Here is a 19,891-nt window from a genome sequence, read left to right on the forward strand (position 1 = left end):
ACTAGAGAATTAAAGAATGATCTAAGGCAGGGGTAGGCAAAGTTGGCTCTTCTATGACTTGTGGACTTAACTCCAGAATTCCTGAGCCAACCGTGCTAGCTCAGGAATTCTGGGAGTTGAAGTCTACATGTCATAGAAGAGCCAACTTTGCCTACCCATGATCTAAGGAAACAGACTAATGAGAAAAGATTTAATGTTTGGGATGTACCTACAAATAAACATAGATAACTTTTTGTCCCAGTGTACTTCAAACAATGATAGGAGACATTAGCACTGTAAAATGAATTTTACAGTGCTAATGTCTCCTATCATTGTTTGAAAAGATTTATTTATTTTTATTTATTACTTAGATTTGTATGCCGCCCCTCTCCGAAGACTCGGGGCGGCTCACAACACGTGGAAACAAATCATAAATAATCTAACAAATTTAAAATTAAAAGATTTAAAAGACCCCATATACTAACAGACATACACACAAGCATACCATACATAAATTAAACATGCCCAGGGGAAAATGTTTCAGTTACCCCATGCCTGACGGCAAAGGTGGGTTTTAAGGAGTTTACGGAAGGCAGGAAGTGTAGGGGCAGTTCTAATCTCCGGGGGGAGTTGGTTCCAGAGGGCCAGTGCCGCCACAGAGAAGGCTCTTCCGCTGGGGCCCACCAACCGACATTGTTTAGTTGACGGGACCCGGAGAAGGCCCACTCTGTGGGACCTAATCGGTCGCTGGGATTCGTGCGGCAGGAGGCGGTCTCGGAGATATTCTGGTCCAATGCCATGAAGGGCTTTAAAGGTCATAACCAACACTTTGAATTGTGACCGGAAACTGATCGGCAACCAATGCAGACTGCGGAGTGATGGTGAAACATGGGCATACCTAGGTAAGCCCAAGACTGCTCTCGCAGCTGCATTCTGCACGATCTGAAGTTTCCGAACACTTTTCAAAGGTAGCCCCATGTAGAGAGCATTACAGTAGTCGAACCTCGAGGTGATGAGGGCATGAGTGACTGTGAGTAATGAGTCCCGGTCCAGATAGGGCCGCAACTGGTGCACCAGGCGAACCTGGGCAAACGCCCCCCTCGCCACAGCTGAGAGATGTTTTTCTAATGTGAGCTGTGGATCGAGGAGGGCGCCCAAGTTGTGGACCCTCTCTGAGGGGGTCAATAATTCCCCCCCCCCAGGGTAATGGACGGACAGATGGGATTGTCCTTGGGAGGCAAAACCCACAGCCACTCCGTCTTATCCGGGTTGAGCTTGAGTCTGTTGACACCCATCCAGGCCCCAACAGCCTCCAGGCACCGGCACATCACTTCCACCGCTTCGTTGACTGGGCATGGGGTGGAGATGTAAAGCTGGGTATCATCCGCATATTGATGATACCTCACCCCATGTCCTTGGATGATCTCGCCCAGCGGTTTCATGTAGATGTTGAATAGCAGGGGGGAGAGGACCGACCCCTGAGGCACCCCACAAGGGAGAGACCTAGGAGTCGACCTCTGACCCCCCACTAACACCGACTGCGACCGGCCAGAGAGGTAGGAGGAGAACCACTGAAGAACAGTGCCTCCCACCCCCAATCCCTCCAGCCGGTGCAGAAGGATACCATGGTCGATGGTATCGAAAGCTGCTGAGAGGTCAAGGAGCACCAGGACAGAGGATAAACCCCTGTCCCGGACCCACCAGAGATCATCCATCAACGCGACCAAAGCGGTTTCCATGCTGTAACCGGGCCTGAAACCCAACTGCTGGGGACCTAGATAATCGGCTTTTTCCAAGGACTGCTGGAGCTGGAGCGCCACCACCTTCTCGACAACCTTCCCCATAAAGGGAAGTTTGGAGACTGGACGATAGTTGTTAAGCACAGCTGGGTCCAGGGAGGGCTTCTTGAGGAGGGGGCGCACGAGTGCTTCTTTATAGAGTGATGGAAAAACTCCCCTCCCCAAGGAAGCATTGGTAATCTCCTGGGCCCAGCTCCGCGTCACCTCCCTGCTGGCCGAAACCAGCCAGGAGGGACATGGATCCAGTAAACAGGTGGTGGAACTCACAGCTCCAATGGCCTTGTCCACTTCATCAGGTGTCACCAGATCAAACTCTTCCCAGACAGGTGGACAAGTACGTGCCCCAGTCGCCTCGACTGACTCATTGTCAGTCGACTCTGTTTTACAATTGGAGTCGAGGTCGGCCCGGATCCGAGCGACTTTATCAGCGAAAAACGTGTTAAAATCCTTGGCACTACTCTGTAAGGGCTCCCCAACTCCCCCCTGGTTAAGAAGGGAGCGGGTCATCCTAAACAGAGCAGCCGGGCGGGATTCCGCTGATGCAATCAAGGCGGCATGATACGCGCATCTTGCCGCCTTGAGCGCCACTTTGTAAGTCTTAATAAAAGCTCTTACAAGTGTTCGGTCAGATTCAGACCTACTCTTCCTCCATTGCTTCTCTAGATGTCTCTTTTGGCGTTTCAACTTCCGGAGCTCCTCGTTGAACCATGGGGCTCTACGGGGTCTAGCGCCACGGAGAGGTCGCAAAGGCACAATCCGGTCAAGAGCCCCCGCCGCAGCCCTGTTCCAGGCCTCCGCGAGAGACTCCGCCGAACTGTGGATGAGTGCCTCTGGAATAACCCCAAGCGCCGTTTGAAAGCCCTCTGGGTCCATCAGGCGTCTGGGGCGGAACATCTTCATTGGTTCCGCCTCCCTGCGGGGGAGGATTGGAGCCAGGAAGTCAAGCCATAGTAGAAAATGTTCTGACCATGACAAAGGCAATACTTCTAAGCCCCTTAGTCTCAGACCATTACTCAATTGCTCGGAAAGGAATACCATGTCAGGTGCGTGCCCTCCCCCGTGAGTTGGACCCTGTACTACTTGAGTCAGGTCCACGGCTGTCATGGTGGCCATGAACTCCTGTGCCAACCCAGAGGTTTCGCCGAGTGACGGCAGGTTGAAGTCCCCCAAGACGATGAGTCCGGGGAACTCCACCGCCAACCCGGCTACCTCCTCGAGTAGCACAGGCAGGGCTTTTGACATGCAGCTGGGAGGCAGGTATGTGAGAAATAAGCCCACCTGAACCCCTAAGTCCAACTTTATCAAGAGAGACTCGCAACCCGCAATTTCCGGAGCAATGAGTCTACGCAGGCAAAGGCTCTCCCTGGCTACAATAGCCACTCCTCCCCCCCTTCCCTGGGGTCGAGGTTGATGCCATATCTGAAACCTGGCTGGGCAAATTTCAGAGAGAGGAACACCTCCCTCCGGGCCCAGCCAGGTTTCAGTAATACATGCCAGATTGGCCTCTTCATCCAGGATCAAATCCCGGATGAGGAGAGCTTTATTTACTACCGACCTGGCATTCAGCAGCAGCAACCTGAGCCCAGGGCCAGAGTTACACTCACCACCAGTACCCAAGATTGGGCTCACAGAGCCAGAACAAGGGACCGTTATTAAGCAACGGTCCCTCGTTCCCCTGGAACGGCTAACTCTTTGGCCCCCGCCATATCTGCCTCTTCCCAGCAACACAGGGATATTTCGACCCTCTGCCCGCCCAGAGATCGGCACCCCTTCCTCTCCTGTCTCCCGAGCATCAGGTGGGCCAGACCTATCATTCACACTACTATCAATAAACTCATCCATACCACACACCCCCACCCCCACCCACCCAATCATACCAGTCATTCCATTCATAGCCACAAGCAAATTTATCCCAGTCATCCATTACTTAGAACCCCAATTACTTTAAAAATTAATTAAATTAATAATAGTATAAAATGGCAATTAATAACAATTTAAAAACACTAAAACCGTTAAAATATAACTATATACAATATACACTAAAATTATAAGTTAATTATAAGTTAATATAAAAATTGATTTCGTTGATGGTATAAAACAGATCTTAACATATTCTTCAATCATCAGTAATCAGTCAGTCCAGGCATGATGTTCATCTGGTCTTCGAAGGTCTTAGGTCTTAGTCTAATTTAAAAAGGCTTGATCTTAATTTCCTCTCTTTCTAGGAGTCTTTTTAAATCAGTCCACAGGGAGGCAGTGTTCTTCAATTCATCCACAGTCCGCAGGGGGCATAGTCTTTCAGCAATAATATACATAAAATAAGGTTAAGAGGGGAAGGAGGGGAGGGGAGGGGAGGGGGGGAAGGGAGTAGATAGAATGGTCCTCGGTTTTTTGACTGTAAGATTGTTTTGGAACCCACCATATTCACTTTATGTTACTTGAAAAATACCAGCCGGTGATTAATCCCCGGCCTGTTTTGCTGCAGGGTCAGGGAGACACTGACCTTCGGTGGCTGCCATCTTGTTTTTTGGCCGAGATCTCGCAATATTTCGCGAGATCTTGGCCACCTCTGGGAAGGCTTTGGCCTTCCCAGTGACTTCATCCAGGGCGGAGCCTGCAGCCCTATAAAAGGGCTGGGCAGGCTCCAGGGGCTCCTTTTCGCCCTGGATGACAAGAGGAGAACACCCACCCGCCCTCCCTATCTTTCAGTGTGCCAGTGGGGTCGCTCCTCGGGGGGACCGAATAGGAATTTTTGGCGGTCACGGTATTTTCTGCGACCGTTTTTTCGGCTATTCCACACTGCAGTGAAGGATGCGCGGTTAAGGGGTGCTTCGCTCATGTTCAGGCTAATTGGCATACCTTTGGTCATTTGGGTAGGCAGGTTAGGGGCGGAAAACTGGGTGGTGGTTTAGCAACTGCGTGTTCTCCGTTGGGCATCTTTGGGGATGATTGACAGGTTCTCTCCAAAGGCTTGTGGTGGAAGCGACCTGAGCAATTGGGGGAAACCTGTCTTTGGGTCCCGCCCATTGCTTTCCCCTTGTATGGGATAGACGGCAGGACCTCCCACATGCAAGAGCATGGCAGTGAGTCAGGTGAGGGCATGGCCCCTCACCTGGATCAGCATGGAGCTACGCCCATAGTTGCCCCAGAAGTTTTTATTACATCATTTTCTGCCCCGGAAGCAATTGTTTGACTCTGCGGGTCCTTGTTTAGGGTTATAGTTAATTTATGCAAATTTATTTAAATAAATTATGCAAATTTAATTAATAAAAATGACCCAGTTTAAATCCAGCTCTTGTGTCCGTGTCGTTACTCCGCCTCTGCTGCAATATATCTTTCATTGTTCACATATGATTTGAACCCCTTGTTCCTGGATGGTCTCATTATTTATATACATCCATTTAAAAAAACCTGTTATTTTATTCCCATTCTCTGTATTACATAGTAAAACCTACTGATCCACAAAAGGGCGTTTCTCATGATTCAGTGTATGCTTGCTTCAGTTTTTAGAAATCACAAGAGAAGAAGCATGAATCACTAAAACAACTATACTATTAATGCATGTACTGTATGTGTCTTATATTAATTCACAGAAATAATTATTTTAGATTTTATTTCCCTTATTGGCATTAACAAGGAGAAGAATAATTATTTTGGCAAACACTAGTATAAATGTCAACATTTCCTGATGAATAACACAGCCTAGTGAAAAGCAACAGCAATCAGTAACACTGTTCACTGCCAAGATTTTGGCAGACTTGTATTTCTCACCTGTTGAAGTCTATTTTAAGATTTAGCAGGTAGGCAATGTATATAACTCAAATTCTTTTGGATGGCAACTAAGGCCATCCATTGTAAGCCAAAGAATATTGAATGTATTTCTACCAGCACCACAAAGATTTGCAACAGATGCTTTTATGTATTGATTGGAATTCAGAACATGCATTTTTGCAGAAATATATTAAAACTCTTTGAAAAAGAGAGACGGTAAATCTAACCATACCTACATCCAGGTTCTTTAATCAGACTCTTACCAACACATTTGGTTCCATCTTCACTTGAATGATATCCCCTGCTACATATTAAGAGGTTCTTCTGACAAGTGTAAGACCCAACAGTATTGATGCAATTGAATCCAGCCTTACATGGCTCAGGAAGTGATGTACATTCATTAATGTCTGTAGAATAAATATTAATATATTGCTATCAGTCTTTAACTTAATCAGCAACCCATCTTCCAGCTGTTCCTCCGTTCCTGTTCATTTGGTCTTGATTTATTGTGCAATAAATTCTAGACTGATCGGATTTTATTTAGCCCTTATTTAAAATTGCAATATTTCAAAAATCTAATATTTACTTCTTATTTTATTGTATTTTAAAAGGTAATTAATTTAAGAGTGGAAAAAACAGTATAACATTAAAGATGACTGAATGTAATTAAATGTACCGCAGGTGATAGAACAGCATCTGGAACTCATTAATTGAGGAATAGATATACCCACCGACACAGTTTCCCTCTGGATCTTGTAAAAATCCTTGCATGCATCGTTGCTTTGATTCACAGTAAAATGATCCTTTTGTATTTTGACATACAAAGTTTATCTTGCAGCTGTGAGTTCCTCTTTCACATTCATCAATATCTTTTGTAAAAAAAAGAAAGAAAGAAACAATTTAGCTAAACTATTTCTAATACTCTTGTGGCATCTTTTTATTCATGTACATGTGTAAGTCCATAGAGAGCAATGCTAAAATGCAAGATACTTTTAATATCTAACAGTAAATGTAAGATGTTTTAAGGCAGCCATCATTCGTTTTCCAGCCATTAGAAAAGTATATTTTCCATTCTGATGTGTGTAAAAACTCTGGAAAATTATATTCATTCAATTTAAGGGAATTCAAGAAAATTGACAAACAGCCTTCTACATTTAGAGTCAAATGTGGATGGAAATACAAAGTCAGATTTTTTTGCATTTAAATATTAGTCATATTTGAATTATTTTGTTTGTTATTCATATTTCAAGTTCTACTTGATAAATAAATAAATAAAGGATGAACAAATGCCCTTCTATACTTAATATCCGAGCTCAAATGATCCTACTTTGAGCATAGCTTTCTGGAAAGATTCTAATTCTGGGAAAGGTAGAAGGAACAAGAAGAGGACAATCCAAGATGGAATTACAATGGTGCTGGTGCATTCATACACACATTAATGTCAGTGGATTTTTAGTCAAATCCCACTAATGACTAAGCAGTGTCAATTGGTGGGCCTGCGGGGAGGGCCTTCTCTGTGGCAGCACCGGCTCTTTGGAACCAATTACTCCCCTGAGGTCTATACTGCCCCAATTCTACTGGCTTTCCGGAAAGCCTTGAAAACCTGACTTTGCTGGCAGGCCTGGGGGTCATGAGAACTAGCACCTTTTAACTCCGGCCAAAACAAGTTTTGATTGGTATGTGTGAAATGGTATGACTGTATGGACTAGATTTAAGGGTTTTATACTGTTATTTATGTTATAAATTGATTTTATACTGTTTTATAAACTGCACTGATTGACAATCAATTTCACTTGCTGTTGTGCACATTCAACTGTTACAACAATATTTTGGGGGATATCTCTTTCACAACCATAAATTGTGTAAATACTGTCCCGGGATCACAAATGCTATATATTGTTGTAATTAGCAATTCACTTCTTTTACTAGGTTGTTTTTTTTTTGGGGGGGGGGGGGGCTGGGGGGTTGGGAGGGGGAGGTTTACACAAAATAATTTAATTTCATGAAAACAATATAACTAAATAAATTTCTTCAAAATCTGTATGTACTTCAGCTCAAAATTTTGACAAATAACTTTACAAAGTGCTTGAAAAAGCAGTGCTATTCATGCAAAAATAAATTATAATCTTACCAACACATTCACCATTCCTAAATTCATATCCTGATTGGCAGATGAGTTGTTGAAGACATGTAAATGATCCAATTGTATTGATACAATGTTCTCCTCTCTTGCAAGTATGAGTATCTGATACACATTCATTAATATCTGTAAAAAGACCACATGCCAGCATATCATATCTCAAAGAACAGACCTTTTTCAGCACGAGGAGATATCCCATAAAAATATAGCAGAAATTACTTGTCCAGAAATGAAAAGTTTATATGATTACATTTTTAAAATTTCTTGCCAATTTTACAGATGTTTATAATATTTTAATTTACAGGGAATTTCAGGAGGTGTTCTACCTTTAATTTTGCTTTGAGTAATGCATTCAAAGTCATTATGTAATTAACTACTGTAACTGGATACAGAATTTAGAAAAGTATGACTGCCAGCACACATACTGCATGTAGAATATTCCTAATTTATATAGCAAATATAATTCAATTTCACAAGAGAAGCAATCACTTGGTCACCACAGGACACAAAAAACATATGTGAATAATGTAACAAAGCAACCAAGAAAGAACCACAGGAATGAGTAGGAAGGAAAAATTATGCTTTGAAGCTTATACGAATAACCTGTATTATACAATCAAGTAGGAATTGTAGTGAAAGCTTGAAGTGGAGCCTTATTATTGCCATAATTTTGAATTAAGTAGTATGTCTACAGTGGTATGTTTCATGCCCAGCATGTATTAATGAGAAATGAACTTTCTCTATGATCCTAGTGTGACTGGCAACATATGGATTATTAGGTTGTATGGACTCTTATATACCTCACATTTTATTTTTCCTGTGTCCTGTATAATTTACAATCCTAGAAATGTGTTATTGTTATTATTATATGCTGGGCCTGAAATATGCCAGTATGGTGGGCATATAATTCAAAATTATGGCAACCATTAGGTTCCATTTCAAATGTCCAAATCTTACCACAACTTCTACACATGAAGGACCTTAATTTGTAATACTTATACAGTGGTACCTCTACCTAAGAATGCCTCTACTTACAAACTTTTCTAGATAAGATTTTTTTTTTGCCTCTTCTCAAGAACCATTTTCCACTTACAAACCCAAGCCTCCGAAACTGTAGTCGGAAAAGGTAGGGAGAAGCCTCCTCTCTAGGAATCTCCTGGGAGGAAACAGGGCCTCCACCCTCCCTGTGGCTTCCCCAATTGCACACATTATTTGCTTTTACATTGATTCCTTGGGGAAAATTGCTTCTTCTTACAAACTTTTCTACTTAAGAACCTGGTCATGGAACAAATTAAGTTTGTAAGTAGAGGTACCACTGTATAGCACAATTTGATATGTAAGAATAGGGACAGCAAAAGGCTGGAGCAGAGAAACCTTTTAGTTTTTTCCCTTTCATTTGTAAAGCCACAATCAATTTAATATATATTTCACATGCTACAATGACACACAAATAGTATGGCCTGAGAAGGAAACTTAATGTAGGTTACTAGGTCTTCTCCTCAAGCAAACTGTGCATCCAACAGCACATTTTACAGATAGAATAATAGTATCTCAGAGTAGCAAAGTATATTTGTATGCCACACCGAATCTTCGGAGAAGGACGGCATACAAATATTATTATTATTATTATTATTATTATTATTATTATTATTAATCAATCAATCAATCAATAAACCATCGATCACATACTCAGCTGATGCAAAAAGATTTCACAGACTGACTACAAGCATAGACATGATGCTGTGGCACAGATGATCCACTGGAACTTGTGCCGGAACTACCATTTACCAGTGGCAAAGAACTGGTGGGATCATAAGCCCGAGAAAGTGGTTGAAAATGAGCAAGCAAAACTACTGTGGGACTTCCGACTTCAGACTGACCGAATTCTGAAGCATAACACACCATACATTGTGATTGTGGAGAAAAAGAAAGTATGGATCATCGACATCACAATCCCAGGAGACAACAGAATTGGGGAGAAGCAGCTAGAGAAATTAGTGAAATACGAAGATCTAAAAATCAAGCTGCAACGACTCTGGCATAAGCCAGTGAAAGTGATCCCAGTGGTACTTGGCATGCTGGGCGCAGTGCCAAAGGATCTCAGCGGACATTTGAAAACCATTGGAATTGACAAAATCTCCATTTGTCAATTGCAAAAGGCCACTTTACTGGGATCGGCAAACATAATTCGCCGCTACATCACACATGCTTGGGAAGCGCCCGACTGGTGATGAAATACAAAATCCAGCATAGTGATCTCATTTGCTGTGTTGTACTGACATAATAATAATAATAATAATAATAATAATAATAATAATAATAATAATAATAATTATAATAATAATAATAATAATAATCTCTAAGATAAGGTTAAAGACAGAAAAGTAGTAGAAACCTCATTTAGCAGCAAGGAATAAAATAGGCAATTGAATACCGCAATCAAGAAAAGATATCAGGGCAAAAGAAACATCCTGTAATTCCAAGAAAACAGAGAACCTTTAAGCAAGAATAATAGACTTCAGGTAAATAGAGCAGAGTAAGAAGTAGGAGGATAACAGGAACAGTTATCTGATGATTATTGCCCTTTTTTTGATAGAACTCTTTAAACAATGGAGAGGCATCCTGATACTTGGATTTGCTGCCCCAAGGAAAGAAACTTTTTCCATTCTGTTGTCTTTCAAGTCTACTAGAATTTTGATTCCCATTAGTACTCAACCAGCTGAACCACAGTTTCAAAGTATCTGGAAAGTACCAAGCAGGGAAAGGTTGACTTGCAAGACTATCCTCCACAAGCCACGGTGTTTGTCAAAAAGCTTCAGAGATTACAGGCGAAAGAAAATAGAATGTACAGAGTGAATCCCTAAGTGACCTTGAATATTTAATCAAAACTCAAACGATATGGAAACAAGAAAACAGAGAAGTGTCCAATTATTTTCTGCATCTGCAAGATTTATAAATAACTACTCCTGGGAAAATGTACATGTCAAAGCAATTTCACAGGTTTTACTTGCATGTTGATTGATTTCAGCTGAATGCAAGGTCTTGGCTGGGAAGAGGAAATGCAAAACGTGAACTTGTCTTCAGCAGAAAGGAAAATAAAAACCACAAACATTTCTATCAGGGACATTTTTCCATATCTTCAATGTAAAATGAACATAAAACATTTCCAGTAATGCAAAGAGAAATAAGTTATGAAATACTTGGAAAAATAAAAGTTTAACTAAACAAAGGTTAGTTTCTAGTCTTGATTTTATGCCTGCTGACCTCATAATAGAATTGTATCTTAATCACTTATAGAATGATGCATGAAATATTGTCATAGTTACAAGTGAAGCATCACTGGTTTATCATTTAGGACAGCACCTCTGAGAAGTTCTGAAGAACAGCCAAGGACCCAGAAGATTGGAGATGGACTAGCTTTGCAATAATAATCCTTACTTCAAGTATTGGGTTCAGTTCTACCCACTCCAATTTAAAATAAACTGGAGCAAGTCTAGAGACAGGTTACCAAGATAGTGAAACAACAGTGAATGACTTGCTTCCAGAAGTTGAAGCTCCAACACTGGAAGATTTTAGATATTTAGATATCTAATATTTTAGATAATATTGGACAAGCATTTGTCTGGAAAGGTTTAGGGTTTCCTGTTTAAGCAAGGGTGAGTTATTAGATTGAAGACCTCCAAGGTATCTTCCAACTCTGTTATTCTGTTGTGTCATTCTGGAAACCAAGTCCTACAAGGAATGGCTAAAAGACATACCATATTTTTCAGAGTATAAGATGCACCTTGAAAATTTGTGACTTATGGCTTTTTTGGAAGCTTTTCCCCCCAGCCCTAATGAGGTGTTAATGATGTTCTTAACCTCCTGAAGCCTGGGGAGAGCAAAAATGGCTCAATTGTGTGCATCACCCCCAGCATCCTTTTCAGTGTCAGAGGTTTTGAGGAACTTCTTCAGCTTTGGACAGTTGCAGCCAGGCCTTGCACATCTCGTCCCATTTCTTCGGCAGCCTGCAAGGCTTTCCTGAAGGCCTCTGCAGTCATTAACAGAGATCCAGATCAATCTGTAGATCTCTTATCAGTTACAGAGGCCTTCAGGAAAGCCTTTCTGGTTGCAGAAAAAATGGGCTGAGGTGTGTGAGAGCTAGCTGCAACTATCTAAAGGCAGCTAGCTCTCACACACTAGTAGGGCAGCTCTGCTTCTGTTTTGTTTCCAAACTTCCAGTTGGGCCATTTGTCGGCATCCCCAGGCTTCAGGAAACTATCCTGAACCCTGGGGAGAGCAAAAAACAGCCCAAATGCAAAAACAAGTCCAAATGGTTCAGTGAGGTTTGTGTGCATGCGTGTGTACATGTGTAAGGCAGCATGAGGGTTGTGTGCATTGAATTATATGTGTGAGCACGCATGTACATGCTATCGCATTTGTGTGCACCCTTTTGACACTCAAGCCAAAAAAGATCTGCCATTAATGTTATAAGCAAACAAATAAATAAACTTGTCACTTTCCGGAATTAATAATGGCTACTGCCTACACCAAAATCAGAATTTTGTTTATCTAGTGATGTGTTTGTCTATCTTGGCAGCTTTAAGATATGCGGATGTCAGTTCCCATATTTTGGGAACTGGTGTCCATAGATAAAGATGCCAAGGTTGAGAAACTCTGAGCCCTTGGACTGGCAACATTTCTTCAGGCTCTTAGACAAAACTCCACCGCTTTACCTGTCTCTTAGCTCTTGCAATCTTCTCCAAGCATAGTCTATCCTCTGCCTGAAACCACAGTCTTTTCCCCCAAAATGTGGATAAAACTCACAAAGAGAAGTCAACAAGGTGTTTTGTTGAGCAGAATGATATAGAACACACAGGGACACTTGCATATACAACCTTACCGAATGAATGGTTATCTTTGGTATACCCAAAGCTTCCAAAAATCACATAGCAAGGATTTATTCAAATGATAATGCAAAAGAGATATTTATATACGGTATTGCACAGAGATGATGACTTTTCTAACAGATTTGCTTCAATTATAAATTCAGTAAATAAGAAATTCAGTAAAGCTATTTGTGAATGTTACTAGAATTTAAATCTTTTAACAATTTAACCCAGAAAAAGGAAAGAACAATAAACATCTAAAATGATAGATTATGGCGATAAGAGTCTGTAGAAGCTTGGACTATTAGAACACATCATCAATTTGTACTTTACTACATAAACAAAAAATTAAATAAGGATGAATAATAACAAATGTACTCCATGTATATGTACAGCAATAATACTGTGATTTGTCACAAATATGGGAAGCCTATCACATGTTAAATTAAAACTGAAAAGAAGGATATGAGTGGGGTAGCTTAACTATTAATGTGAAGAACACATTCCCTGTAAACTATCCAGTGAGATGGTAAAAGTTCCCATGTACAGAGTATCATACAAATGGGAATAGTTCAGTATTGGGTTCTAAAACCCATAGCTACCAGTTCGCTTCTGCGCATGTGGCAAAAAATAAAATCTAGTTTACAAATTTTAAAATAGGCTAATTACCTCCCTCCCCAATCATCTATAAATTTTGGTCAGAGTTGGCAACTCAATCACTCCTATTGAGTGGCTCCTGTTAACAGAAATTCCATCTGAGGGTTTTGTTAATTACTTAAAGCCAATGGAAAGGTCCAGGGGAGGATTGCTATTACCAGCCACTACCAGTGTACTGCCCATGCAGCTTCAGTTGTCTTGTGCACCTCAGCATGTTTTCGCTTCTGCGTATGCGCAGGAAGCAAAAGTGTGCTGAAATCTCACAAGGGGACATGTGTGCATGTGAGATTTTGACAATTTGTTTGCTTCCGGAAGCAAAACAAATCACCAAAATCGCACATGCACAAGTGTCCCCTCACAGGGATTTTGCTTCTGGGCATGCGCACAAAGCAAAAAACTACAAAAAATGAAGAAAAAAGATGCCAGCGTCCATAGGACCAGAGCGGTCACATGGAAATTGCACAATCTGGCAGCCGCTACCGGTGCGCAGTTGCCTACCATGCCGGTAGCAACCTATTCCTGGAATGGTCAAGGAAAGAGTAACCCATTAGTATCTTGGTGTTCTTTAAGGATTTCTGCAGATCCTTGCAGGTCTATTGCCGCTCTTGGGTTGGCATAAATTATTTGAAGTCCAGAGCCAGTTCACGTTTGCTATTGTCTAAAAGCCTGACTAACTACTTCCTTTAGCTATTCAGTCACCAGAATCAAAATTATAGACAACCAGTACACTGATCCTAAACGCAAAATGTTTCTATACCAAGGAAACCTATGATAGTTTTCATTGATATAACAAGCACACAGGTTTTCCCACCCTGAGAACACTGCTTGCTACACTGAGCTTCATTGGCTGAAAAGCAGGATAATGTAATAAATAACAAACAATACAATATTGGAACCATTTTCACATTTCAAAATTACCTTGTAGCACAGAGCCATAAACCAAGAAACCAATAATGTTAACATAAGCCAGAAATGTTATGTGATTTTTACTTATACTATTAAACTGTCAGACCAAGAATTAAAGTATCACAAAGTTGCTTCAAGTTTTATAATGTATATGTATATATGTATCTGCATATGCACAATTTTAACATTAAAAGCAGGAAAAATAAAATTGTGTAAGTCAAACCGCTTAGTTGTTATTGGGGATTTTTTTTTTTTGGCATATGTTTCATTACCAAACTAGGTAACATCATTTGTGCTAAAAGGGAGTGGGGTTTATTATCTACTTATATACAGTAGTTTGCCCTATAACTGTTGGTCCGAGTGTTGCTGTTCCAAATAATTACCAAGAAAAAACTTTAGCAGAATTAAAATATTAGATTTATTTTAATGACATATTTTACATTTTCAGTACATTTATAATCAAATCCCATATACGGATAGGTTAGGAGTGAAGATGAAAAGTAGCTCTACTAGTGACCTTTAAGAGGTAACTACTCTGCTCATTTAAAGAGGAGTTTAACTAACCCTTTCTTGCAACTAAACCTTCCCATGTTTTCTTATTACAGAATATCCATTAAGGAATTACATGGAATTACATGGAATTAGTGTTTCTTGCCTTTCTGTTAGGCTTGCTAGGAGACAGCCATATGGAAGCACCCTATGAATTATGCAAAATTGAATTGTATATTTTGCCCAATGAAGGAACTAACTTTCATAGTGTGACCAGTTAGAATATGCAATGCATCCAGAGAATTGTAAAAGAAGGTAAAGCATATGCTTGAATTGTTTTACAACTATTTGTAAAAAGACCAAAAGTCGATTTAGAGATATAATATATAAGCTTTATAGGGATATTTATCTTTTCGAATAAATAAAACAATAGAATCAATCTGACCGTATCTAAAGGTCCTTCAATAGGTAGAATTGAGAAGTAAGGATTTTGATTTCAACAAACTTACCTTCACAGGAAACACCATCTGACAGGAGGACAAAGCCAAGTGAACAAGAACACACAATTTCCCCTTCCACCATATTACAAATGTGCTTGCAGGGACCATTATCTGGGAAACACAATATTTAAAAACACGTTAAAAACAATTAAAGTGAATTCCTTTCATATCATAATATCCGAGTCATCACATCAGAAAGTAAACGTGCAAATAAACCACACACCCTCATGTGTTGAATCATTCTTTAGACTCTTTCTTTTATTGATAAACACACCTGAGACTGAAATTACCACACACAGCTGTGTTGCACAAACAACTCTAAACAGCTAATATTAAATAACCTTGAGTTTTCAAGTTAACCTCCAATTATGCAGCACATTATCCTCTGAGCTTCTGTTTTGGTTTGGTTTTTTTGTCAACCTACTGGAAGCTGTTTGGACTAGTATTGAAATAAAAATTGCCAAGGAAGCATTTAATGATTTTCAAACACATGGAAAACAATATATAAAGTTGCTTGTTCTATGAAATGGGTGGCTATTTAAATTAGATGATTGATAGATAGATAGATAGATAGATAGATAGATAGATAGATAGATAGATAGATAGATAGATAGATAGATAGATGATGGGTGGGTGGGTGGGTGGGTGGGTTTTGGGTGGATGGATGGATGGATGGATGGATGGATGGATGGATGGATAGGCAGGCAGGCAGGCAGGCAGGCAGGCAGGCAGGCAGGCAGGCAGGCAGGCAGGCAGGCAGGCAGGCAGGCAGGCAGGCAGGCAGATATCACCGGCTCCCAATTAGGCATACCTTTACATTTATCTTGTTCTTCTTGTAAAGTGTCGTTGGTTGCAGATTGAACATTTAAAGCTTCTGGAACTGTAGTGGTTTTCACCTCCAAGGCAGTATTTTGTGCATCATCTTCAAAATCTAAAAAAGTATATATTTACAGAATTTTTATCTTTATATTTCAAAAGAAGGTTTTGAGTATACAAATACCTCTATAGTTTATTGGGAAACACAATAACTACAAAAAGAAATAAGATAGATGCCTATTGTCTTATGCTCTCATCTTGTATATTTTGTTTCTTGAAATATTAAACATAAGAGAACTGGGGACATGGGAGAAAAAATTAATTTATAAGTCAAGGGCTTTTGCAGATGACTTGGTCTTGCTTTTGAAAGATCTTTTAAGGGGAATTGAAACATTAAAGGGAAAATTAAAAGAAGTTGGTACACCAAGTGGTTTAAAAATTTATAAACAAAAAATGATAATAACCTGGCATCACAGATTTGAGTTTAAATTTAAAACATAAGCATCTATGACAAGATCTCAAACTATAACATCAGACAGCTTTTATCTTTATTGCATACATTTTAGGAACTGCACATATTATATATTTAAAAACAGAACTCCAGTGAGGACAACATATAAAGAAAAAATAAGCTAACATTATTTGTTCTCCCTAAGTAGAATGATAGTTGCCCAATTTAATTGGATTTTCTAATAAAAGCTACTGGACAAGATGAAATCAATTTAAATTAATTTAATGTTTTATGTATTTTATTTTTCCCTCCTTAATTTTCCATGAGTGAAAATATTCTGAAATAATCTGAAGCAAACAAACAAAACCCAAATACTTCTCTACTGAGGATAAAAACCTGAACCAAATGAGTTTAAAGAGATGGGATAGAATGGTGAAAATAAGATGCAACACATTAGCAAAATCCTGCTAATTATTCTTCAAGTAAAATGTTACTTTTTCTAAGGATATTTTCTTGAATTTTTCTCAAAAGAAAAAGCAAAAAATGGGGCAAAAGCATTCACTCCATGGAGTTTGTAATATCTCCTTTCTCCTTGTGCTGTTTACGAACAAAAAAAAAAGAACCTCAAAGGAAACTAATCCATTTGCAGATCTAGACATCATAAAAATATAGTTCTTCCATTTCTATGTTTCTTCTTCCCCTTTTTACTTTCCATGATCTGTGGAGCACCTGAAGCAGCCCAATGATGCTTAGCTGAGATTACTAATGCACAATTCAATAATCTCATGATATATGCTGAATTTATTTCTCTATTAGGTGGGAGAAGAAGGAAAAAAGATATTTGAAGTGTCAATTTAAACTCTTTATCAGCTTATATAAGAGTCTGATGGTTGTCCTGGAAATGCTTATGAGTTTTGGATTTTACTTTTTTTACCAATGGGATTATAGAATAATAATAATAATAATAATAATAATAATAATAATAATAATAATAATAATAATAACAACAACAATAATAATAATAATAATAATAATAACAACGACAACAATAACAACAACAACAACAATAATAATAATGACGAGAAGGAGGAGGAAAGCATGGAAAATTGACATTGCAATCCCAGGAGACAGCAGAATTGAGGGGAAGCAGCTAGAGAAATTGGCGAAATACGAAGATCTAAAAATCGAGCTGCAATGAGTCTGGCATAAGCCAGTGAAAGTGGTCCCAGTGGTCCTTGGCATGCTGGGCGCAGTGCCAAAGGATCTCAGTGGACATTTGAAAATCATCGGAATTGACAAAATCTCCATCTGTCAATTGTAGAAGGCCACTTTACTGGGATCGGCACACATAATTCACCGCTACATCGTGCAGTCCTAGGTGCTTGGGAAGAGCCCAACTGGTGATGAAATATGAAATCCAATAACAACAACAACAAGTAGATTGTTCACTTTCTGCACTGATAATGATAAGGGTAATGATAATAATAACAACAACAAAGTTGGAAGGGACCTTGGAAGTCTTCTAGTCTAACCCCCTGCCTGGGCATGTGAACCTACACTACTGGAGACAAATGGTTATCCAACATCTTCTTAAAAACTTCCAGTGTTGGAGCGTTCACAATTTCCATACATTCAGCAGGGATGGAGGAGAATTTAATTTAGTTCTCATTTTAATATTTATCTACCTAATTTACATCCTGCAAATTGCAACATAAACCAGAATGCAGTTATAATTTGCTCTTGCACTTCTACAGCTTTTGAAATGTAGATCTCTGATTTTTAAAGCATATGTAAAATATATAGTGTTTTTTTAAAAAAAATGTAAAGTTATGCAAAACTTATACAAAACACCATACACTATAAATATCTACGTATTTATTGCAGGGAGCTGCTTGTAAAGCTATTTGTATTAGGAAAGGTATATAAATATTAGGAGGCCTGCCAAATTGAAAATACAAATTGTCATGCAGTTTTTTTTCCTTTAAAAAAATCAGAAACACTCAGAAGGGAAAAACTGATAATATGTGCATCACAGTGCACAAAGTGAACAATCTACTTATTCTACTTTATAAAGATAAGGTGTATAAAGATAGGATTTATTAAAAACTTACATTTAGAACATTGGAAATATCTATCAATGGAAGATATACAGGTAGTCCTCAACTTACAGCCATTCATTTAGTGACCATTCAAAATTGCAACAGCATTGAAAAAAGGAATGTATGACTGACCCTTGCATTTAGCAGCAAACCCATGGTCACATGATCAAAATTTGGGCATTGGCCAACTGGCATGTATATTGTATGACCAGTATGTGTTTATTGCCATTTGTAAGTCTTGCTGTCAGCTTCTGACTGTTGGAAGTTGAAGACTACATGCAGTACAATTTCTATATTAGATTTGTATGCTGCCCCCGAGTCTACGGAGAGGGGTAGCATTCAAATCAAATCAAATCAAATCAGATCAGATCAGATCAAATCAAAAACAAACAAACAAACAAACAAACAAACAAACAAACAAACAAACAAACAAACAAACAAAAAGATCTTAAAAAGAAACTGCTGGATTAAAGGCTATCCAGATAGCGTTCAGAACCCCAAAACCCTCAAAAAGGCTGCTGTTTGTTGGCAATTTCCCAGCAATATGGCTAATTGCTTTTGCATCCTGGAAACAGGATCATGACAAAAAGTCTTGCAAAGTTATTTAAATTTGTGTCCATCTTTTCCTCTTTCAGTAGAGCTGTACCTGATAGATGATTGTGAGAAGAACCTTGGCCTATGTAATGAACCAACTAACGATGAAAAAGAATTTCTTACTTTCATTGGGATATTCTGGAAGACTGTCATCTGATTGATCCAAAATAATAAAGCCATTCTGGTTGCTTAAGCAGAATATTCTATTCACTAATTCCTAAACTAGTTTTACTACTAAATAAAACAATATAGTTACAGCTGCACATCACCGGGAGTCTGGTAGAGATTGTTATGGTCCAATTATTCAGGATATAACAATGTTTGAGTAAAAAACAAACCCCAGAAAATAAAGAATGCTAAATGTTTGTTGTGGGTTATTTAGTTGGTTTTTGAAAAAGGTTTTGTGGTGGAACTATTGAAGAAGGGTTTGTATCTATATATGTATATATGTATGTATATATGTACATATGCAGAGTGGGCAACTAAGGTGGAACATGTGCTCACTCCTATGCCTCTTAGTGCTAGCGGAGTCCAGTGCAATTATGGTACTGCACCTGTGCAGGTAGCAAAATTGTACACAGAGATGCAAGTGCACCCATGCACCCATGTTTTGCATGCGTGGAAGCAAAAAACCATGCTGAAACACGGATGCACCTGCATCTCCTTGTGCAATTTTGCTACCTGCACAAATGCAGTACCGTGTTTCCCCGATAGTAAGGCAGTGTCTTACTTTCTTTTTACCCCCAAAAGCCCCCCTATGTCTTACTTTCGGGGTATGTCTTATATTGGAAAAAATAAGACACACCCGGCCAACCCACCTAC

General features: G+C 39.4%; 1 protein-coding gene across 1 annotated transcript in view; it reads right to left on the bottom strand.

Annotated features, from left to right (window-relative positions):
- Positions 1-19,891, bottom strand: part of FBLN2 (fibulin 2) — a 153,220-nt gene that overhangs the window by 21,363 nt on the left and 111,966 nt on the right. Inside the window, exons 8-12 of the mRNA XM_070738545.1 lie at positions 15,921-16,040; positions 15,119-15,220; positions 7,681-7,815; positions 6,281-6,418; positions 5,813-5,956 (exon numbers count right to left, since the gene is read on the bottom strand). Of these exons, the coding sequence (XP_070594646.1) occupies positions 5,813-5,956; positions 6,281-6,418; positions 7,681-7,815; positions 15,119-15,220; positions 15,921-16,040 (639 nt within the window). The remainder of the gene's footprint in view (positions 1-5,812; positions 5,957-6,280; positions 6,419-7,680; positions 7,816-15,118; positions 15,221-15,920; positions 16,041-19,891) is intronic.

The sequence above is a fragment of the Erythrolamprus reginae genome, chromosome 2 (assembly GCF_031021105.1).
Source record: "Erythrolamprus reginae isolate rEryReg1 chromosome 2, rEryReg1.hap1, whole genome shotgun sequence".
Taxonomy (NCBI): domain Eukaryota; kingdom Metazoa; phylum Chordata; class Lepidosauria; order Squamata; family Dipsadidae; genus Erythrolamprus; species Erythrolamprus reginae.